The 25,386-nt window shown below is 45.5% G+C and overlaps 2 protein-coding genes across 14 annotated transcripts in view; both read right to left on the reverse strand.

Moving 5' to 3' along the window:
• The window catches only part of LOC129837888 (ETS domain-containing transcription factor ERF-like), a 105,915-nt gene that overhangs the window by 50,242 nt on the left and 30,287 nt on the right, over positions 1-25,386 (reverse strand). The gene's annotated exons all lie outside the window — the stretch shown is intronic.
• Positions 4,000-24,626, reverse strand: LOC129837886 (uncharacterized). Of its 11 annotated transcripts, none has more exons than XR_008756775.1 (3): positions 22,570-24,626; positions 11,716-22,257; positions 4,000-11,598 (listed from the first exon to the last, which is right to left on the reverse strand). XR_008756775.1 is itself a non-coding variant. In XM_055904388.1 (3 exons), exons 1-3 carry the CDS (start codon positions 12,127-12,129, stop codon positions 10,780-10,782), a joined length of 1,194 nt encoding a protein of 397 aa, XP_055760363.1. In that variant the 5' UTR covers positions 12,130-13,219; the 3' UTR covers positions 4,000-10,779. The 11 variants fall into 10 exon arrangements, 3 of the variants coding, with proteins under 3 accessions (XP_055760363.1, XP_055760364.1, XP_055760365.1); XR_008756778.1 differs by having other exon boundaries at positions 22,570-23,519; XR_008756774.1 differs by lacking the exon at positions 22,570-24,626 and having other exon boundaries at positions 11,716-16,862; positions 16,902-19,873.

Here is a 25,386-nt window from a genome sequence, read left to right on the forward strand (position 1 = left end):
GTGTCTGTACTAACCATGCTGTTGCCAAGGTGATGCTAGAACTTTCCATTCATCAGGAGTGTGCGTGTGTACTGTCTGGTAGCAAGTGGGTTAAGGATGTGTGTGTGAGGTGGGAGGAGGTTTCCTGGAATGTGCCACCAGCGCGGGACAGGAAGAGAGCAACTGTTCTAAACCACAACAACAGATCTGTTTCCTCTGTGTGTGTGTGTGTGTGTGTGTGTGTGTGTGTGTGTGTGTGTGTGTGTGTGTGTGTGTGTGTGTGTGTGTGTGTGTGTGTGTGTGTGTGTGTGTGTGTGTGTGTGTGTGTGTGTGTGTGTGTGTGTGTGTGTGTGTGTGTGTGTGTGTGTGTGTGTGTGTGTGTGTGTGTGTGTGTGTGTGAGTGAGTGAGTGAGTGAGTGAGTGAGTGAGTGTGAATGCATGAATGCTCCCTCAAATAGACATCCAGTGAAAAGAGAACACTTTGTAAAGTTGTCCACCAGGCCTGTCGAACTGGGATGGTCAACATGTCTGAAAGCCTGTAGAACTGGGATGGTCAACATGTCTGAAAGCCTGTAGAACTGGGATGGTCAACATGTCTGAAAGCCTGTAGAACTGGGATGGTCAACATGTCTGAAAGCCTGTAGAACTGGGATGGTCAACATGTCTGAAAGCCTGTCGAACTGGGATGGTCAACATGTCTGAAAGCCTGTCGAACTGGGATGGTCAACATGTCTGAAAGCCTGTAGAACTGGGATGGTCGACATGATGGTCAAGCCAGCCAGCCAGCCAGACAGACAGACAGACAGCAGGTAGAGAGGTACAGTCAGGAAAGCCAAACCAGCATGAGAGTGACATAAACAGAACAGACCTAATGACGAAAAGTTACACAAAACAAAAAAAAACAAGTTCACAATAACAGTTACTGGGCAGGATGTGTGTGTGTATGTATGTGTATGCGTCATCGCTGACTCAGTGTGTGTGTGTAATTCAGCCTTCACAACTCAAACACTTCTCTCTCCCGCCATTCCCTTCCTTTTCTCTCCCTCCTGGACACTGTCTCCTAGCAACCAGACACTTCAGGCCTAAAAATAACCCCCAGAAACAAACAGAACAAAAAAATAAAACATACATGACAATTAATCCTTTCAAACACAGAGCACCAAAGAGTCAAATAGAACAGGTAAGAGAAAGGTGTTGGTGGAGGAGGAGGGAGAGAGGGATCCAGCAACAGGTAGTCGTGAGGCGACAGAGTTCTTTGACTGACGGACGGTCGGTCGGTCGGTCGGTCAGTCAGTCAGTCAGTCAGAGAGTAGCCCACTCTACCTGGCAGTGAAAGAACAGAACTTCTCCATAGTCCAACACCAGGCAGTAACTAGGGGTGGTGAAGACAAACAGGCCTTGAAAACCAGCCATGCAAGCCAGCCGGGCCAAGCTGCACTGAGACACAGTGAACTACAATACACTGTTTCACAAAGGCTGTACCACCTCTCCTCTCAGAAGTACTCGGTGTAACTCTTTAAATATAGCTAGACTACTCTTCACATCGTCCTTGCATGTTTTAGTAATATTATCATCACTTTTGCTAACAGAAGCTCCTCAACAGCAATAGCCTACATAAGTCCAGACCAACTCCAATACTTTACATCTGCAGTTCCTGGTTAGGCAGACTTGCTGTAGCTGTGTCTCGCAAGCCACAACGTTAGACAACGTTACAGTTGGTCTTATACCGACCTGCACGGCATGCATCCAAACCTCACATTCAATACATAATCAAAGGAAACACAGCGTGACTCCCATCACTCCTCCTATCCAGTGGCCGGCACGTTCCCATCACTCCTCCTATCCAGTGGCCGGCACGTTCCCATCACTCTTCCTATCCAGTGGCCGGCACGTTCCCATCACTCCTCCTATCCAGTGGCCGGCACGTTCCCATCACTCCTCCTATCCAGTGGCCGGCACGTTCCCATCACTCCTCCTATCCAGTGGCCGGCACGTTCCCATCACTCCTCCTATCCAGTGGCCGGCACGTTCCCATCACTCCTCCTATCCAGTGGCCGGCACGTTCCCATCACTCCTCCTATCCAGTGGCCAGCACGTTCCCATCACTCCTCCTATCCAGTGGCCGGCACGTTCCCATCACTCCTCCTATCCAGTGGCCGGCACGTTCCCATCACTCCTCCTATCCAGTGGCCGGCACGTTCCCATCACTCCTCCTATCCAGTGGCCGGCACGTTCCCACTCACTCCTCCTATCCAGTGGCCGGCACGTTCCCATCACTCCTCCTATCCAGTGGTCGGCACGTTCCCATTCACTCCTCCTATCCAGTGGCCGGCACGTTCCCATCACTCCTCCTATCCAGTGGCCGGCACGTTCCCATTCACTCCTCCTATCCAGTGGCCGGCACGTTCCCACTCACTCCTCCTATCCAGTGGCCGGCACGTTCCCATCACTCCTCCTATCCAGTGGCCGGCACGTTCCCATCACTCCTCCTATCCAGTGGCCGGCACGTTCCCACTCACTCCTCCTATCCAGTGGCCGGCACGTTCCCATCACTCCTCCTATCCAGTGGCCGGCACGTTCCCACTCACTCCTCCTATCCAGTGGCCGGCACGTTCCGATCACTCCTCCTATCCAGTGGTCGGCACGTTCCCATTCACTCCTCCTATCCAGTGGCCGGCACGTTCCCATCACTCCTCCTATCCAGTGGCCGGCACGTTCCCACTCACTCCTCCTATCCAGTGGTCGGCACGTTCCCATCACTCCTCCTATCCAGTGGCCGGCACGTTCCCACTCACTCCTCCTATCCAGTGGTCGGCACGTTCCCATCACTCCTCCTATCCAGTGGCCGGCACGTTCCCACTCACTCCTCCTATCCAGTGGCCGGCACGTTCCCATCACTCCTCCTATCCAGTGGCCGGCACGTTCCCACTCACTCCTCCTATCCAGTGGCCGGCACGTTCCCATTCACTCCTCCTATCCAGTGGCCGGCACGTTCCCATCACTCCTCCTATCCAGTGGCCGGCACGTTCCCATCACTCCTCCTATCCAGTGGCCGGCACGTTCCCATCACTCCTCCTATCCAGTGGCCGGCACGTTCCCACTCACTCCTCCTATCCAGTGGCCGGCACGTTCCCATCACTCCTCCTATCCAGTGGCCGGCACGTTCCCATTCACTACTCCTATCCAGTGGCCGGCACGTTCCCATCACTCCTCCTATCCAGTGGCCGGCACGTTCCCATCACTCCTCCTATCCAGTGGCCGGCACGTTCCCATCACTCCTCCTATCCAGTGGCCGGCACGTTCCCACTCACTCCTCCTATCCAGTGGCCGGCACGTTCCGGTGCGGATTAACATTGTGTGAGCGTGGCGAGACGCCAAGAAAAAAAAAACACCACAACCGCTCCACTGTCCTCCCCGCCACAACCGCTCCACTGTCCTCCCCACCACAACCGCTCCACTGTCCTCCCCACCACAACCGCTCCACTGTCCTCCCCACCACAACCGCTCCACTGTCCTCCCCACCACAACCGCTCCACTGTCCTCCCCACCACAACCGCTCCACTGTCCTCCCCGCCACAACCGCTCCACTGTCCTCCCCACCACAACCGCTCCACTGTCCTAACTACACACTGGAATTAAACAGTAACTACACCCAGAAATCTACATTTCAACAACAACAAAATCCACACACCTCAAAAGTGGTCTCCTGATGTGGTTTAAGTATCGTTGTTGACTTTAGAGAGTGGAAACACGAAAAAAGTTGGGGAAAACAGAAACCTGGAAAAACTAAACCGAGAAAACGTGATTTGGAGAAAAACTAAACAGTTCAAGCCAAAAGTATAACTGATTTTAGAGTCCTAATTATGTAATTGCTGAGGTGGATGAAGACCTTTCCATAGTCCCTCTCCCCTACTGCTGCCTGCTGTCAGACTACTGCTGCCTGCTGTCAGACTACTGCTGCCTGCTGTCAGACTACTGCTGCCTGCTGTCAGACTACTGCTGCCTGCTGTCAGACTACTGCTGCCTGCTGTCAGACTACTGCTGCCTGCTGTCAGACTACTGCTGCCTGCTGTCAGACTACTGCTGCCTGCTGTCAGACTACTGCTGCCTGCTGTCAGACTACTGCTGCCTGCTGTCAGACTACTCCTTCTCATCATTATTCACTTACAACTAGTCCTAATCTTAATCCATGCCTTTTCAACAACAGCAGGATGGGTTTCCGTCACATGCTACTCAAACACCGGGATGCTGTTCCTCTCCTCCAACTTTGTTTGTGCCTCCGACGGCTTGACTGTGTCAGCATGGTGTGCGAGGTCCCAAAAGCACACCCTTACTTCACCGAGAACATCAACCTATTCCTTCCCTATTCCTTTCTACTTCTCCATCAATCCTTCCCTCCCTCCCTCCCTGCCATTCTTCTATTGGGGCTAATTTTAGATGAAGGAAAAAGCTCTGTCCACATCTGCTAACAATTCCTGTAAGAGAGACGTAGTGGGCGAGAGAGGGAAGAGAGGGAGGAGGTAAAGGGTAAGCAAAGAAAGGATTTACAAAGAGAGGGAGGGGGAGAGAAAGAGATATGGAATAGGCATATAGGAAAAGAAAAGACAAAGACAACACACACACAGTATCGTGGCATTGGCAACAGCATGTCACAGTGGGCTGTGAGGGGGACACCGAGGGCAGAGCACAGCGTGTGTGTGCGTGCATGCATGTGTGTGCTTATACCATCGTAAACAGGGAAAGAGGACACGCGCAGTTTCACCGCCTGTCACCACTTTCTCTACACTCTGTTCTCTGCTATCCCTCCATCTCCCCATTCTTTCTTTTCCCGCTGTCCCTCCTCTGTCCATTCCTCCCCCATCTCTCTCTCTCAAAGCTGATTAAGTAGCTTTGATCTTTATTACGTAACATTCGCCTCACACTCACCTCACAGACGCCGCCGGCGGCATTGTGTGTATGTATCTGTGTGGACTAGAGGTCGACCGATTATGATTTTTAAACGCCGATACCGATTATTGGAGGACAAAAAAAGCCGATACCGATTATTCGGCCGATGAATTTTTATATACACTGCTCAAAAAAATAAAGGGAACACTAAAATAACACATCCTAGATCTGAATGAATGAAATATTCTTATTAAATACTTTTTTCTTTACATTTTTGAATGTGCTGACAACAAAATCACACAAAAATGATCAATGGAAATCAAATGTATCAACCCATGGAGGTCTGGATTTGGAGTCACACTCAAAATTAAAGTGGAAAACCACACTACAGGCTGATCCAACTTTGATGTAATGTCCTTAAAACAAGTCAAAATGAGGCTCAGTAGTGTGTGTGACCTCCACGTGCCTGTATGACCTCCCTACAACGCCTGGGCATGCTCCTGATGATGGTCACTACCTGAGCCACTTGTGTGGGTTGTAGACTCTGTCTCATGCTACCACTAGAGTGAAAGCACCGCCAGCATTCAAAAGTGACCAAAACATCAGACAGGGAGCATAGGAACTGAGAAGTAGTATGTGGTCACCACCTGCAGAACCACTCCTTTATTGGGGGGTATCTTGCTAATTGCCTATAATTTCCACCTTTTGTCTATTCCATTTGCAAAACAGCATGTGAAATTTATTGTCAATCAGTGTTGCTTCCTAAGTGGACAGTTCGATTTCACATAAGTGTGATTGACTTGGAGTTACATTGTGTTGTTTAAGTGTTCCCTTTATTTTTTGGAGCAGTGTATATATATATCATACACATTTTTGTAATAATGACAATTTCAACAATACTGAATGAACAATGAACACTTATTTTAACTTAATATAATACATAAATAAAATCAATTTAGTCTCAAATAACATGAGAACATATGTTAAAACGAACCACCAGCTTTCATGGGTCTTCAATATTCCCAGTTAAGAAGTTTTAGGTTGTAGTGCAGAAAGCAGAGCTTGTCTGCATGGTCCCCTGTCAGTCTGCTCCTCCGCGAAACACAGACCTTATTTGAAGTAGATCAAGACATTCTCTATGGAAGACATGAACGGTAAAATAACGAAGGAACCCCTTTCAAGTTCAGCCGCAAGTTATTACAGGAATTATAACGCGTCGACTATTTCTCTCTAAACCATATATACCTTTGACTAATCCGGAAACTATCACCTCGAAAACAAATGTTTATTCCGTTCCGTATTTTATCTAACGGGTGGCATCCATGAGTCTAAATATTCCTGTTACATTGCACAACCTTCAATGTTATGTCATAATTACGTAAAATTCTGGCAAATTAGTTCGCAAAGAGCCAGGCGGCCCAAACTGTTGCATATACCCTGACTCTGCGTGCAATGAACGCAAGAGAAATGACACAATTTCACCTGGTTAATATTACCTGCTAACCTGGATTTCTTTTAGCTAAATATGCAGGTTTAAAAATATATACTTGTGTATTGATTTTAAGAAAGGCATTGATGTTTATGGTTAAGTACACATTGGAGCAATGACAGTCATTGATTGATTGTTTTTTATAAGATAAGTTTAATGCTAGCTAGCAACTTCCCTTAGCTTACTGCATTCGCATAACAGGCAGGCTCCTCGTGGAGTGTAATGTAATCAGGTGTTAGAGCATTGGACTAGTTAACTGTCAGGTTGCAAGATTGGATCCCCGGAGCCGTCATTGAAAATAAGAATGTGTTCTTAACTGACTTGCCTAGTTAAATAAAGATTAAATAAAGCTGTAAAAAAATATATAAAAAAAATAGGCAAATCGGCGCCAAAAAAAACCGATTTCCGATTGTTATGAAAACTTGAAACCGGCCTTAATTAATCGGCCATTCCGATAATCGGTCGACCTCTATTGTGGACGCGTGTTTGACAGGCAGGACAATTCACACTTGACTGAACGTGATTCTGTGTGTGTCTTTGTTTATGTGTTATTCTCCTCTGACTGTAGCTAGAGCGTTGTCTTGGCTACAGTGTCCCTCACATGTATGTGTGGTCTGTCTGAAAGTGGTACATAAGCATGTGTCTCTCTCCAGGCAGCCCAGATAATCACTGTTTATCCTCCAGTATGACTGGGCTACCATGGGGAGTACCATGCGCCTGCTCTCCACACAAACAGACACACGAGGGGAAACCACGCGTCAACTCAGCTACAGTTGGAGAAGATTGTGGGGTTTTAAAGATTAAAAACACTGCTACATAAACACACAGGTCACGGTGGTTGTAAACAGGGTTCTGCTCGAAAGACCATTCATTGGTGGACTGATTGAATTAACGAGGCAGAGCGTCCAGTCAGTTTAGAAAGGTTGGCTTTTCCTGCTCTCCTCTTCTCCCTTGTTCCTTCCGTCTGTCTCGCGGGAGAGATTAGTCCTCAGCTGGAGCAAATAAAGCTGGCGGTTATGCAAGAGAGAGAGAGAGAGAGAGAGAGAGAGTGGTGTAATCACTAACACAAATAGAGAGAGAGAGAGAGAGAGAGATGGAGGGAAAGACCGAGAGAGAGATGGAGGGAGAGAGAGAAGGGGTAGAGATAGAGTGAGAGAGAGAGAGCGACAAAGAACGAGAGAGAGAGAGAGAAAGACAGAGAGAGAAATGCACGGCTGTGTCTACAACACTGGATGACTACCTTGCACTTCCAGGGCAGCGCCTCCACTACAACATCCCTGTTACTAGTCCTAACCTCCACCAACACCACACCATCCCTGTTACTAGTCCTAACCTCCACTAACACCACAACATCCCTGTTACTAGTCCTAACCTCCACCAACACCACAACATCCCTGTTACTAGTCCTAACCTCCACCAACACTATAACATCCCTGTTACTAGTCCGAACCTCCACTAACACCACAACATCCCCGTTACTAGTCCTAACCTCCACTAACACCACAACATCCCTGTTACTAGTCCTAACCTCCACCAACACTACAACTTCCCTGTTACTAGTCCCAACCTCCACCAACACCACAACATCCCTGTTACTAGTCCTACCCTCCACCAACACTATAACATCCCTGTTACTAGTCCTAACCTCCACTAACACTACAACATCCCTGTTACTAGTCCTAACCTCCACTAACACCATAACATCCCTGTTACTAGTTCTAACCTCCAACACTACAACATCCCTGTTACTAGTCCTAACCTCCACCAACACCATAACATCCCTGTTACTAGTCCTAACCTCCAACAACACCACACCATCCCTGTTACTAGTCCTAACCTCCACTAACACCACAACATCCCTGTTACTAGTCCTAACCTCCACCAACACCACAACATCCCTGTTACTAGTCCTAACCTCCACTAACACTATAACATCCCTGTTACTAGTCCTAACCTCCAACACTACAACATCCCTGTTACTAGTCCTAACCTCCACTAACACTATAACATCCCTGTTACTAGTTCTAACCTCCAACACTACAACATCCCTGTTACTAGTCCTAACCTCCACCAACACCACAACATCCCTGTTACTAGTCCTAACCTCCAACAACACCACAACATCCCTGTTACTAGTCCTAACCTCCACCAACACTATAACATCCCTGTTACTAGTCCTAACCTCCACCAACACCACAACATCCCTGTTACTAGTCCTAACCTCCACCAACACTATAACATCCCTGTTACTAGTTCTAACCTCCACTAACACCACAACATCCCTGTTACTAGTCCTAACCTCCACTAACACTATAACATCCCTGTTACTAGTTCTAACCTCCACTAACACCACAACATCCCTGTTACTAGTCCTAACCTCCACCAACACCACACCATCCCTGTTACTAGTCCTAACCTCCACTAACACCACAACATCCCCGTTACTAGTCCTAACCTCCACTAACACCACAACATCCCTGTTACTAGTCCTAACCTCCACCAACACTACAACATCCCTGTTACTAGTCCCAACCTCCACCAACACCACAACATCCCTGTTACTAGTCCTAACCTCCACCAACACTATAACATCCCTGTTACTAGTCCTAACCTCCACTAACACTATAACATCCCTGTTACTAGTTCTAACCTCCAACACTACAACACCCCTGTTACTAGTCCTAACCTCCACCAACACCACAACATCCCTGTTACTAGTCCTAACCTCCACTAACACTATAACATCCCTGTTACTAGTCCTAACCTCCACTAACACTATAACATACCTGTTACTAGTCCCAACCTCCACCAACACCACAACATTCCTGTTACTAGTCCTAACCTCCACCAACACTACAACATCCGTTACTAGTCCTAACCTCCACTAACACCACAACATCCCTGTTACTAGTCCTAACCTCCACCAACACCACAACATTCCTGTTACTAGTCCTAACCTCCACCAACACTAAAACATCCCTGTTACTAGTCATAACCTCCACCAACACTATAACATCCCTGTTACTAGTCCTAACCTCCACCAACACCACAACATCACTGTTACTAGTCCTAACCTCCAACACTATAACATCCCTGTTACTAGTCCTAAGCTCCACTAATACTATAACATCCCTGTTACTAGTCCTAACCTCCACCAACACCACAACATCCCTGTTACTAGTCCTTACCTCCACTAACAATACAACATCCCTGTTACTAGTCCTAACCTCCACTAGCACTACAACATCCATGTTACTAGTCCTAACCTCCACTAATACTATAACATCCCTGTTACTAGTCCTAACCTCCACCAACACCACAACATCCCTGTTACTAGTCCTAACCTCCACTAACACTATAACATCCCTGTTACTAGTTCTAACCTCCACTAACACCACAACATCCCTGTTACTAGTCCTAACCTCCACTAACACCACAACATCCCTGTTACTAGTCCTAACCTCCACTAATACTATAACATCCCTGTTACTAGTCCTAACCTCCACCAACACCACAACATCCCTGTTACTAGTCCTAACCTCCACTAACACTATAACATCCCTGTTACTAGTTCTAACCTCCACTAACACCACAACATCCCTGTTACTAGTCCTAACCTCCACTAACACCACAACATCCCTGTTACTAGTCCTAACCTCCACTAACACTATAACATCCCTGTTACTAGTTCTAACCTCCACTAACACCACAACATCCCTGTTACTAGTCCTAACCTCCACTAACACCACAACATCCCTGTTACTAGTCCTAACCTCCACATCATCCCTGTTCCTAGTCCTAACCTCCACCAACACTACAACATCCCTGTTACTAGTCCTAACCTCCACTAACACCACAACATCCCTGTTACTAGTCCTAACCTCCACTAACACCACAACATCCCTGTTACTAGTACTAACCTCTACTAACACTATAACATCCATGATACTAGTCCTAACCTCCACTAACACTACAACATCCCTGTTACTAGTCCTAACCTCCACCAACACTATAACATCCCTGTTACTAGTTCTAACCTCCACTAACACCACAACATCCCTGTTACTAGTCCTAACCTCCACTAACACCACAACATCCCTGTTACTAGTCCTAACCTCCACCGACACCAAACCATCCCTGTTACTAGTCCTAACCTCCACCAACACCACACCATCCCTGTTACTAGTCCTAACCACTAACACCACAACATCCCCGTTACTAGTCCTAACCTCCACCAACACAACAACATCCCTGTTACTAGTCCTAACCTCCACCAACACCACAACATCCCTGTTACTAGTCCTAACCTTCACCAACACCACAACATCCCTGTTACTAGTCCTAACCTCCACTAACACCACAACATCCCTGTTACTAGTCCTAACCTCCACCAGCACCACAACATCCGTGTTACTAGTCCTAACCTACACCAACACCACAACATCCCTGTTACTAGTCCTAACCTCCACCAACACTACAACATCCCTGTTACTAGTCCTAACCTCCACCAACACCACAACATCCCTGTTACTAGTCCTAACCTCCACTAATACTATAACATCCCTGTTACTAGTCCTAAACTCCACCAACACCACAACATCCCTGTTACTAGTCCTAACCTCCACTAACAATACAACATCCCTGTTACTAGTCCTAACCTCCACCAACACCACAACATCCCTGTTACTAGTCCTAACCTCCACTAGCACTACAACATCCCTGTTACTAGTCCTAACCTCCACTAATACTATAACATCCCTGTTACTAGTCCTAACCTCCACCAACACCACAACATCCCTGTTACTAGTCCTAACCTCCACTAACACTATAACATCCCTGTTACTAGTTCTAACCTCCACCAACACCACAACATCCCTGTTACTAGTCCTAACCTCCACCAACACCACAACATCCCTGTTACTAGTCCTAACCTCCACTAACACCACAACATCCCTGTTACTAGTCCTAACCTCCACTAACACCACAACATCCCTGTTACTAGTCCTAACCTCCACCAACACCACAACATCCCTGTTACTAGTCCTAACCTCCACTAACACTACAACATCCCTGTTACTAGTCCTAACCTCCACCAACACCACAACATCCCTGTTACTAGTCATAACCTCCACCAACACTACAACATCCCTGTTACTAGTCCTAACCTCCACCAACACTACAACATCCCTGTTACTAGTCCTAACCTCCACTAACACCACAACATCCCTGTTACTAGTCCTAACCTCCACCAACACTATAACATCCCTGTTACTAGTCCTAACCTCCACCAACACCACAACATCCCTGTTACTAGTCCTAACATCCACCAACACTATAACATCCCTGTTACTAGTCCTAACCTCCACTAACACTACAACATCCCTGTTACTAGTCCTAACCTCCACTAATACTATAACATCCCTGTTACTAGTCCTAACCTCCACCAACACCACAACATCCCTGTTACTAGTCCTAACCTCCACTAATACTATAACATCCCTGTTACTAGTCCTAACCTCCACCAACACCACAACATCCCTGTTACTAGTCCTAACCTCCACTAACACTACAACATCCCTGTTACTAGTTCTAACCTCCACCAACACTATAACATCACTGTTACTAGTCCTAACCTCCACCAACACCACAACATCCCTGTTACTAGTCCTAACCTCTACTAAAACTATAACATCCCTGTTACTAGTCCTAACCTCCACTAGCACTACAACATCCCTGTTACTAGTCCTAACCTCTACTAACACTATAACATCCATGATACTAGTCCTAACCTCGACTAACACTACAACATCCCTGTTACTAGTCCTAACCTCCACCAACACTATAACATCCCTGTTACTAGTTCTAACCTCCACTAACACCACAACATCCCTGTTACTAGTCCTAACCTCCACTAACACCACAACATCCCTGTTACTAGTCCTAACCTCCACCAACACCAAACCATCCCTGTTACTAGTCCTAACCTCCACCAACACCACACCATCCCTGTTACTAGTCCTAACCACTAACACCACAACACCCCTGTTACTAGTCCTAACCTCCACCAACACTATAACATCCCTGTTACTAGTCCTAAACTCCACTAACACCACAACATCCCTGTTACTAGTCCTAACCTCCACCAACACCACAACATCCCTGTTACTAGTCCTAACCTCCACCAACACCACAACATTCCTGTTACTAGTCCTAACCTCCACCAACACTACAACATCCCTGTTACTAGTCCTAACCTCCACTAACACCACAACATCCCTGTTACTAGTCCTAACCTCCACCAACACCACAACATCCCTGTTACTAGTCCTAACCTCCACTAATACTATAACATCCCTGTTACTAGTCCTAACCTCCACCAACACCACAACATCCCTGTTACTAGTCCTAACCTCCACCAACACCACAACATCCCTGTTACTAGTCCTAACCTCCACTAATACTATAACATCCCTGTTACTAGTCCTAACCTCCACCAACACCACAACATCCCTGTTACTAGTCCTAACCTCCACCAACACCACAACATCCCTGTTACTAGTCCTAACCTCCACCAACACCACAACATCCCTGTTACTAGTCCTAACCTCCACTAGCACTACAACATCCCTGTTACTAGTCCTAACCTCCACCAACACCACAACATCCCTGTTACTAGTCCCAACCTCCACTAACACTATAACATCCCTGTTACTAGTTCTAACCTCCACCAACACCACAACATCCCTGTTACTAGTCCTAACCTCCACCAACACCACAACATCCCTGTTACTAGTCCTAACCTCCACTAACACTACAACATCCCTGTTACTAGTCCTAACCTCCACCAACACCCCTGTTACTAGTTCTAACCTCCACCAACACTACAACATCCCTGTTACTAGTCCTAACCTCCACCAACACTACAACATCCCTGTTACTAGTCCTAACCTCCACTAACACCACAACATCCCTGTTACTAGTCCTAACCTCCACCAACACCACAACATCCCGGTTACTAGTCCTAACCTCCACTAACACCACAACATTCCTGTTACTAGTCCTAACCTCCAACAACACCACAACATCCCTGTTACTAGTCCTAACATCCACCAACACTATAACATCCCTGTTACTAGTCCTAACCTCCACTAACACTACAACATCCCTGGTACTAGTCCTAACCTCCACTAATACTATAATATCCCTGTTACTAGTCCTAACCTCCACCAACACCACAACATCCCTGTTACTAGTCCTAACCTCCACTAACACTACAACATCCCTGTTACTAGTTCTAACCTCCACCAACACTATAACATCACTGTTACTAGTCCTAACCTCCACCAACACCACAACATCCCTGTTACTAGTCCTAACCTCTACTAAAACTATAACATCCCTGTTACTAGTCCTAACCTCCACTAGCACTACAACATCCCTGTTACTAGTCCTAACCTCTACTAACACTATAACATCCATGATACTAGTCCTAACCTCCACTAACACTACAACATCCCTGTTACTAGTCCTAACCTCCACCAACACTATAACATCCCTGTTACTAGTTCTAACCTCCACTAACACCACAACATCCCTGTTACTAGTCCTAACCTCCACTAACACTACAACATCCCTGTTACTAGTCCTAACCTCCACCAACACCAAACCATCCCTGTTACTAGTCCTAACCTCCACCAACACCACACCATCCCTGTTACTAGTCCTAACCACTAACACCACAACATCCCTGTTACTAGTCCTAACCTCCACCAACACTATAACATCCCTGTTACTAGTCCTAAACTCCACTAACACTATAACATCCCTGTTACTAGTTCTAACCTCCAACACTACAACATCCCTGTTACTAGTCCTAACCTCCACCAACACCACAACATCCCTGTTACTAGTCCTAACCTTCACCAACACCACAACATCCCTGTTACTAGTCCTAACCTCCACTAACACCACAACATCCCTGTTACTAGTCCTAACCTCCACTAACACCACAACATCCCTGTTACTAGTCCTAACCTCCACCAACACCACAACATCCCTGTTACTAGTCCTAACCTCCACCAACACCACAACATTCCTGTTACTAGTCCTAACCTCCACCAACACTACAACATCCCTGTTACTAGTCCTAACCTCCACTAACACCACAACATCCCTGTTACTAGTCCTAACCTCCACCAACACCACAACATCCCTGTTACTAGTCCTAACCTCCACTAATACTATAACATCCCTGTTACTAGTCCTAACCTCCACCAACACCACAACATCCCTGTTACTAGTCCTAACCTCCACCAACACCACAACATCCCTGTTACTAGTCCTAACCTCCACTAATACTATAACATCCCTGTTACTAGTCCTAACCTCCACCAACACCACAACATCCCTGTTACTAGTCCTAACCTCCACTAACAATACAACATCCCTGTTACTAGTCCTAACCTCCACCAACACCACAACATCCCTGTTACTAGTCCTAACCTCCACTAGCACTACAACATCCCTGTTACTAGTCCTAACCTCCACCAACAACACAACATCCCTGTTACTAGTCCCAACCTCCACTAACACTATAACATCCCTGTTACTAGTTCTAACCTCCACCAACACCACAACATCCCTGTTACTAGTCCTAACCTCCACCAACACCACAACATCCCTGTTACTAGTCCTAACCTCCACCAACACTATAACATCCCTGTTACTAGTCCTAACCTCCACCAACACCACAACATCCCTGTTACTAGTCCTAACCTCCACCAACACTACAACATCCCTGTTACTAGTCCTAACCTCCACCAACACCCCTGTTACTAGTCATAACCTCCACCAACACTACAACATCCCTGTTACTAGTCCTAACCTCCACCAACACTATAACATCCCTGTTACTAGTCCTAACCTCCACCAACACCACAACATCCCTGTTACTAGTCCTAACCTCTACTAAAAATATAACATCCCTGTTACTAGTCCTAACCTCCACTAGCACTACAACATCCCTGTTACTAGTCCTAACCTCTACTAACACTATAACATCCATGATACTAGTCCTAACCTCCACTAACACTACAACATCCCTTATACTAGTCCTAACCTCCACCAACACTATAACATCCCTGTTACTAGTTCTAACCTCCACTAACACCACAACATCCCTGTTACTAGTCCTAACCTCCACTAACACCACAACATCCCTGTTACTAGTCCTAACCTCCACCAACACCAAACCATCCCTGTTACTAGTCCTAACCTCCACCAACACCACACCATCCCTGTTACTAGTCCTAACCACTAACACCACAACATCCCTGTTACTAGTCCTAACCTCCACCAACACTATAACATCCCTGTTACTAGTCCTAAACTCCACTAACACTATAACATCCCTGTTACTAGTTCTAACCTCCAACACTACAACATACCTGTTACTAGTCCTAACCTCCACCAACACCACAACATCCCTGTTACTAGTCCTAACCTTCACCAACACCACAACATCCCTGTTACTAGTCCTAACCTCCACTAACACCACAACATCCCTGTTACTAGTCCTAACCTCCACTAACACCACAACATCCCTGTTACTAGTCCTAACCTCCACCAACACCACAACATCCCTGTTACTAGTCCTAACCTCCACCAACACCACAACATTCCTGTTACTAGTCCTAACCTCCACCAACACTACAACATCCCTGTTACTAGTCCTAACCTCCACTAACACCACAACATCCCTGTTACTAGTCCTAACCTCCACCAACACCACAACATCCCTGTTACTAGTCCTAACCTCCACTAATACTATAACATCCCTGTTACTAGTCCTAACCTCCACCAACACCACAACATCCCTGTTACTAGTCCTAACCTCCACTAACAATACAACATCCCTGTTACTAGTCCTAACCTCCACCAACACCACAACATCCCTGTTACTAGTCCTAACCTCCACCAACACCACAACATTCCTGTTACTAGTCCTAACCTCCACCAACACTACAACATCCCTGTTACTAGTCCTAACCTCCACTAACACCACAACATCCCTGTTACTAGTCCTAACCTCCACCAACACCACAACATCCCTCTTACTAGTCCTAACCTCCACTAACACCACAACATTCCTGTTATTAGTCCTAACCTCCTCCAACACTACAACATCTCTGTTACTAGTCCTAACCTCCACTAACACTACAACATCCATGTTACTAGTCCTAACCTCCACCAACACCACAACATCCCTGTTACTAGTCCTAACCTCCACTAGCACTACACCATCCCTGTTACTAGTCCTAACCTCCACTAATACTATAACATCCCTGTTACTAGTCCTAACCTCCACCAACACCACAACATCCCTGTTACTAGTCCTAACCTCCACATCATCCCTGTTACTAGTCCTAACCTCCACCAACACTACAACATCCCTGTTACTAGTCCTAACCTCCACTAACACCACAACATCCCTGTTACTAGTCCTAACCTCCACCAACACCACAACATCCCTGTTACTAGTCCTAACCTCCACTAACACTACAACATCCCTGTTACTAGTCCTAACCTCCACCAACACCACAACATCCCTGTTACTAGTCATAACCTCCACCAACACTACAACATCCCTGTTACTAGTCCTAACCTCCACCAACACTACAACATCCCTGTTACTAGTACTAACCTCCACTAACACCACAACATCCCTGTTACTAGTCCTAACCTCCACCAACACCACAACATCCCTGTTACTAGTCCTAACATCCACCAACACTATAACATCCCTGTTACTAGTCCTAACCTCCACTAACACTACAACATCCCTGTTACTAGTCCTAACCTCCACTAATACTATAACATCCCTGTTACTAGTCCTAACCTCCACCAACACCACAACATCCCTGTTACTAGTCCTAACCTCCACTAATACTATAACATCCCTGTTACTAGTCCTAACCTCCACCAACACCACAACATCCCTGTTACTAGTCCTAACCTCCACTAACACTACAACATCCCTGTTACTAGTTCTAACCTCCACCAACACTATAACATCCCTGTTACCAGCCCTAACCTCCACTAACACTACAACATCCCTGTTACTAGTCCTAACCTCTACTAACACTATAACATCCATGATACTAGTCCTAACCTCCACTAACACTACAACATCCCTGTTACTAGTCCTAACCTCCACCAACACTATAACATCCCTGTTACTAGTTCTAACCTCCACTAACACCACAACATCCCTGTTACTAGTCCTAACCTCCACTAACACCACAACATCCCTGTTACTAGTCCTAAACTCCACCAACACCAAACCATCCCTGTTACTAGTCCTAACCTCCACCAACACCACACCATCCCTGTTACTAGTCCTAACCACTAACACCACAACATCCCCGTTACTAGTCCTAACCTCCACCAACACTACAACATCCCTGTTACTAGTCCCAACCTCCACCAACACCACAACATCCCTGTTACTAATCCTAACCTCCACCAACACTATAACATCCCTGTTACTAGTCCTAAACTCCACTAACACTATAACATCCCTGTTACTAGTTCTAACCTCCAACACTACAACATCCCTGTTACTAGTCCTAACCTCCACCAACACCACAACATCCCTGTTACTAGTCCTAACCTTCACCAACACCACAACATCCCTGTTACTAGTCCTAACCTCCACTAACACCACAACATCCCTGTTACTAGTCCTAACCTCCACTAACACCACAACATTCCTGTTACTAGTCCTAACCTCCAACAACACCACAACATCCCTGTTACTAGTCCTAACATCCACCAACACTATAACATCCCTGTTACTAGTCCTAACCTCCACTAACACTACAACATCCCTGGTACTAGTCCTAACCTCCACTAATACTATAACATCCCTGTTACTAGTCCTAACCTCCACCAACACCACAACATCCCTGTTACTAGTCCTAACCTCCACTAACACTACAACATCCCTGTTACTAGTTCTAACCTCCACCAACACTATAACATCACTGTTACTAGTCCTAACCTCCACTAACACTACAACATCCCTGTTACTAGTTCTAACCTCCACCAACACTATAACATCACTGTTACTAGTCCTAACCTCCACTAACACCACAACATCCCTGTTACTAGTCCTAACCTCCACTAACACCACAACATCCCTGTTAATAGTCCTAACCTCCACGAACACCACAACATCCCTGTTACTAGTCCTAACCTCCACTAGCACTACAACATCCCTGTTACTAGTCCTAACCTCTACTAACACTATAACATCCATGATACTAGTCCTAACCTCCACTAACACTACAACATCCCTGTTACTAGTCATAACCTCCACCAACACTATAACATCCCTGTTACTAGTTCTAACCTCCACTAACACCACAACATCCCTGTTACTAGTCCTAACCTCCACTAACACCACAACATCCCTGTTACTAGTCCTAACCTCCACCAACACCAAACCATCCCTGTTACTAGTCCTAACCTCCACCAACACCACACCATCCCTGTTACTAGTCCTAACCACTAACACCACAACATCCCTGTTACTAGTCCTAACCTCCACCAACACTATAACATCCCTGTTACTAGTCCTAAACTCCACTAACACTATAACATCCCTGTTACTAGTTCTAACCTCCAACACTACAACATCCCTGTTACTAGTCCTAACCTCCACCAACACCACAACATCCCTGTTACTAGTCCTAACCTTCACCAACACCACAACATCCCTGTTACTAGTCCTAACCTCCACTAACACCACAACATCCCTGTTACTAGTCCTAACCTCCACTAACACCACAACATCCCTGTTACTAGTCCTAACCTCCACCAACACCACAACATCCCTGTTACTAGTCCTAACCTCCACCAACACCACAACATTCCTGTTACTAGTCCTAACCTCCACCAACACTACAACATCCCTGTTACTAGTCCTAACCTCCACTAACACCACAACATCCCTGTTACTAGTCCTAACCTCCACCAACACCACAACATCCCTGTTACTAGTCCTAACCTCCACTAATACTATAACATCCCTGTTACTAGTCCTAACCTCCACCAAAACCACAACATCCCTGTTACTAGTCCTAACCTCCACCAACACCACAACATCCCTGTTACTAGTCCTAACCTCCACTAATACTATAACATCCCTGTTACTAGTCCTAACCTCCACCAACACCACAACATCCCTGTTACTAGTCCTAACCTCCACTAACAATACAACATCCCTGTTACTAGTCCATACCTCCACTAGCACTACAACATCCCTGTTACTAGTCCTAACCTCCACTAATACTATAACATCCCTGTTACTAGTTCTAACCTCCACCAACACTATAACATCCCTGTTACTAGTCCTAACCTCCACCAACACCACAACATCCCTGTTACTAGTCCTAACCTCCGCCAACACTACAACATCCCTGTTACTAGTCCTAACCTCCACCAACACCCCTGTTACTAGTCATAACCTCCACCAACACCACAACATCCCTGTTACTAGTCCTAACCTCCACTAGCACTACAACATCCCTGTTACTAGTCCTAACCTCCACCAACACTATAACATCCCTGTTACTAGTCCTAACCTCCACCAACACCACAACATCCCTGTTACTAGTCCTAACCTCTACTAAAACTATAACATCCCTGTTACTAGTCCTAACCTCCACTAGCACTACAACATCCCTGTTACTAGTCCTAACCTCTACTAACACTATAACATCCATGATACTAGTCCTAACCTCCACTAACACTACAACATCCCTGTTACTAGTCCTAACCTCCACCAACACTATAACATCCCTGTTACTAGTTCTAACCTCCACTAACACCACAACATCCCTGTTACTAGTCCTAAACTCCACTAACACCACAACATCCCTGTTACTAGTCCTAACCTCCACCAACACCAAACCATCCCTGTTACTAGTCCTAACCTCCACCAACACCACACCATCCCTGTTACTAGTCCTAACCACTAACACCACAACATCCCTGTTACTAGTCCTAACCTCCACCAACACTATAACATCCCTGTTACTAGTCCTAAACTCCACTAACACTATAACATCCCTGTTACTAGTTCTAACCTCCAACACTACAACATCCCTGTTACTAGTCCTAACCTCCACCAACACCACAACATCCCTGTTACTAGTCCTAACCTTCACCAACACCACAACATCCCTGTTACTAGTCCTAACCTCCACTAACACCACAACATCCCTGTTACTAGTCCTAACCTCCACTAACACCACAACATCCCTGTTACTAGTCCTAACCTCCACCAACACCACAACATCCCTGTTACTAGTCCTAACCTCCACTAATACTATAACATCCCTGTTACTAGTCCTAACCTCCACCAACACCACAACATCCCTGTTACTAGTCCTAACCTCCACTAACAATACAACATCCCTGTTACTAGTCCTAACCTCCACCAACACTACAACATCCCTGTTACTAGTCCTAACCTCCACTAACACCACAACATCCCTGTTACTAGTCCTAACCTCCACCAACACCACAACATCCCTGTTACTAGTCCTAACCTCCACTAACACCACAACATTCCTGTTACTAGTCCTAACCTCCACCAACACTACAACATCTCTGTTACTAGTCCTAACTTCCACTAACACTACAACATCCATGTTACTAGTCCTAACCTCCACCAACACCACAACATCCCTGTTACTAGTCCTAACCTCCACTAGCACTACACCATCCCTGTTACTAGTCCTAACCTCCACTAATACTATAACATCCCTGTTACTAGTCCTAACCTCCACTAACACCACAACATCCCTGTTACTAGTCCTAACCTCCACCAACACCACAACATCCCTGTTACTAGTCCTAACCTCCACTAACACTACAACATCCCTGTTACTAGTCCTAACCTCCACCAACACCACAACATCCCTGTTACTAGTCCTAACCTCCACCAACACTACAACATCTCTGTTACTAGTCCTAACCTCCACTAACACTACAACATCCATGTTACTAGTCCTAACCTCCACCAACACCACAACATCCCTGTTACTAGTCCTAACCTCCACTAGCACTACACCATCCCTGTTACTAGTCCTAACCTCCACTAATACTATAACATCCCTGTTACTAGTCCTAACCTCCACCAACACTACAACATCCCTGTTACTAGTCCTAACCTCCACTAACACCATAACATCCCTGTTACTAGTCCTAACCTCCACCAACACTACAACATCCCTGTTACTAGTCCTAACCTCCACCAACACTACAACATCCCTGTTACTAGTCCTAACCTCCACCAACACCACAACATCCCTGTTACTAGTCCTAACCTCCACTAGCACTACAACATCCCTGTTACTAGTCCCAACCTCCACCAACACCACAACATCCCTGTTACTAGTCCTAACCTCCACCAACACCACAACATCCCTGTTACTAGTCCTAACCTCCACCAACACCACAACATCCCTGTTACTAGTCCTAACCTCCACTAACACTACAACATCCCTGTTACTAGTCCTAACCTCCACCAACACCACAACATCCCTGTTACTAGTCCTAACCTCCACCAACACTACAACATCTCTGTTACTAGTCCTAACCTCCACTAACACTACAACATCCATGTTACTAGTCCTAACCTCCACCAACACCACAACATCCCTGTTACTAGTCCTAACCTCCACTAGCACTACACCATCCCTGTTACTAGTCCTAACCTCCACTAATACTATAACATCCCTGTTACTAGTCCTAACCTCCACCAACACTACAACATCCCTGTTACTAGTCCTAACCTCCACTAACACCACAACATCCCTGTTACTAGTCCTAACCTCCACCAACACTACAACATCCCTGTTACTAGTCCTAACCTCCACCAACACTACAACATCCCTGTTACTAGTCCTAACCTCCACCAACACCACAACATCCCTGTTACTAGTCCTAACCTCCACTAGCACTACAACATCCCTGTTACTAGTCCCAACCTCCACCAACACCACAACATCCCTGTTACTAGTCCTAACCTCCACCAACACCACAACATCCCTGTTACTAGTGCTAACCTCCACTAACACCACAACATCCCTGTTACTAGTCCTAATGTCCACCAACACTATAACATCCCTGTTACTAGTCCTAACCTCCACTAACACTACAACATCCCTGTTACTAGTCCTAACCTCCACCAACACCACAACATCCCTGTTACTAGTCCTAACATCCACCAACACTATAACATCCCTGTTACTAGTCCTAACCTCCACTAACACTACAACATCCCTGGTACTAGTCCTAACCTCCACTAATACTATAACATCCCTGTTACTAGTCCTAACCTCCACCAACACCACAACATCCCTGTTACTAGTCCTAACCTCCACTAATACTATAACATCCCTGTTACTAGTCCTAACCTCCACCAACACCACAACATCCCTGTTACTAGTCCTAACCTCCACTAACACTACAACATCCCTGTTACTAGTTCTAACCTCCACCAACACTATAACATCCCCGTTACTAGTCCTAACCTCCACCAACACCACAACATCCCTGTTACTAGTCCTAACCTTCACTAACACTACAACATCCCTGTTACTAGTCCTAACCTCCACTAACACTACAACATCCCTGTTACTAGTCCTAAACTCTACTAACACTATAACATCCCTGTTACTAGTCCTAACCTCCACTGACACTACAACATCCCTGTTACTAGTCCTAACCTCTACTAACACTATAACATCCCTGTTACTAGTCCTAACCTCCACTAACACCACAACATCCCTGTTACTAGTCCTAACCTCTACTAACACTATAACATCCCTGTTACTAGTCCTAACCTCCACTAACACTATAACATCCCTGTTACTAGTTCTAACCTCTACTAACACTATAACATTCCTGTTACTAGTCCTAACCTCCACTAACACCACAACATCCCTGTTACTCGTCCTAACCTCCACTAACACTACAACATCCCTGTTACTAGTCCTAACCTCCACTAACACTACAACATCCCTGTTACTAGTCCTAACCTCTAATAACAACACTACAGCAAAAAGCCTATCCACTGTCAGACAGTGACTGATACATCTTATCTACCACAACAACCTGTGGATTCCTTCTCCTAATCTACTCCCACCACCTATCTATCCATCCATCCATCCATCCATCCATCCATCCATCCATCCATCCATCCATCCATCCATCACAATACTCTACAATCTTAGAACAATAACACTACAGTCCACAGACTCCAAGTGAATCTCACCTGATCTACCAACCCCAGACAACACCAACTAACCCTTTGTAAGGCCACCACAGCACAACACAGTACAAACAACACCAACTAACCCTTTGTAAGGCCACCACAGCACAACACAGTACAAACAACACCAACTAACCCTTTGTAAGGCCACCACAGCACAACACAGTACAGACTGCAGCATCTAGCTCTACACTCACAGCAAACGTCCGTCCGTCCGTCCGTCCGTCCGTCCGTGTGTGTGTGGTAGAACCTACACCAATTTATACCAGCAAATCTAGAAGTTACCCTTCGCCCACAAACACACAATTCTGAACCAACACAGTCACACACACTTCTCTCCCCTCCTTGCCTGCAGCCACACACACAGAGCAGAGAGAGACTGACACACACGAAGACATACACCCACACACCAGGGACACAACTGGTACACACACGACACGAGCAGACAGAACACAGACACAACACCACGCACAGGGAGCCCACCCACACACACCTGCACTGGAACACAGAAATCCACGCCACCAATGCTGTGACTCAATGGCTTGCCACAGTGCACTGTTGTTGCCAGCAACACAAAGCCTACACACACACACCACCTCCCCTCTTTCTCCACCTCTCTCCCAGCCAGAACCCAGACACACACACACACACACCTTACTCCAACTATACCATGGCCAGGTTAAGTGAGCCAGGGGCTGCTCACACACACCACCTAAACACCTAGGCTAGCGTAGCGTAGCCTAGTGGTTAGAGCGTTGGACTAGTAACCGGAAGGTTGAAAGTTCAAATCCCCGAGCTGACAAGGTACAAATCTGTCGTTCTGCCCCTGAACAGGCAGTTAACCCACTGTTCCTAGGCCGTCATTGAAAATAAGAATTTGTTCTTAACTGACTTGCCTAGTTAAATAAAGGGAAAAAAAAAAAAAAAAAAAAAAAGTCAGGCGACCTGACTAACGCCAGCGAGAACGTGCGTGCGGGAGAAAGTATGTGGAGCGAGAGTGTGTGTGTGTCAGGGACAGGGACAGGAGCACAATGGCCCCAGTGTGGGGACAGGCAGGTGCAGGGGGGGAGGGGTTACAGTCCTGACTGCACTGCTCCCAGAGCTGCTACTGCTAGCACTCTCTTATTATACACATATACACACACACACACACATATATATACATATACATATATATACATATATATATTATATATATATATAGATGTATATATATATAATATATATAATATATTTATTATATATAATATATTTAATATATATATATATATATATATATATATATAATATATATATAAATATATATATATAATATATTTAATATATATATATATATATATATATAATATATTTAATATATATATATATAATATATAATATATTTAATATAATAACAAAACACTATATTTACATATATATATATATTTAATATATATATATATATATATTTAATATATATATATATATATATATATAAATATATATATATATAATATATTTAATATATAAATATATATATATATATATAATATATTTAATATATTTAATATATAATATATATCTATATATATATGTAAATATAGTGTTTTGTTCTTCCCGCCTTTTTTTATTTGTAAAAGTAGTTTAACATGAAGATTGGTAACAGTTTTATTTTTTGTTTATCGGGTTGAAATGAAATAATACTAGA

The sequence above is a fragment of the Salvelinus fontinalis genome, chromosome 38 (genome assembly GCF_029448725.1).
Source record: "Salvelinus fontinalis isolate EN_2023a chromosome 38, ASM2944872v1, whole genome shotgun sequence".
In the NCBI taxonomy this organism is placed as follows: domain Eukaryota; kingdom Metazoa; phylum Chordata; class Actinopteri; order Salmoniformes; family Salmonidae; genus Salvelinus; species Salvelinus fontinalis.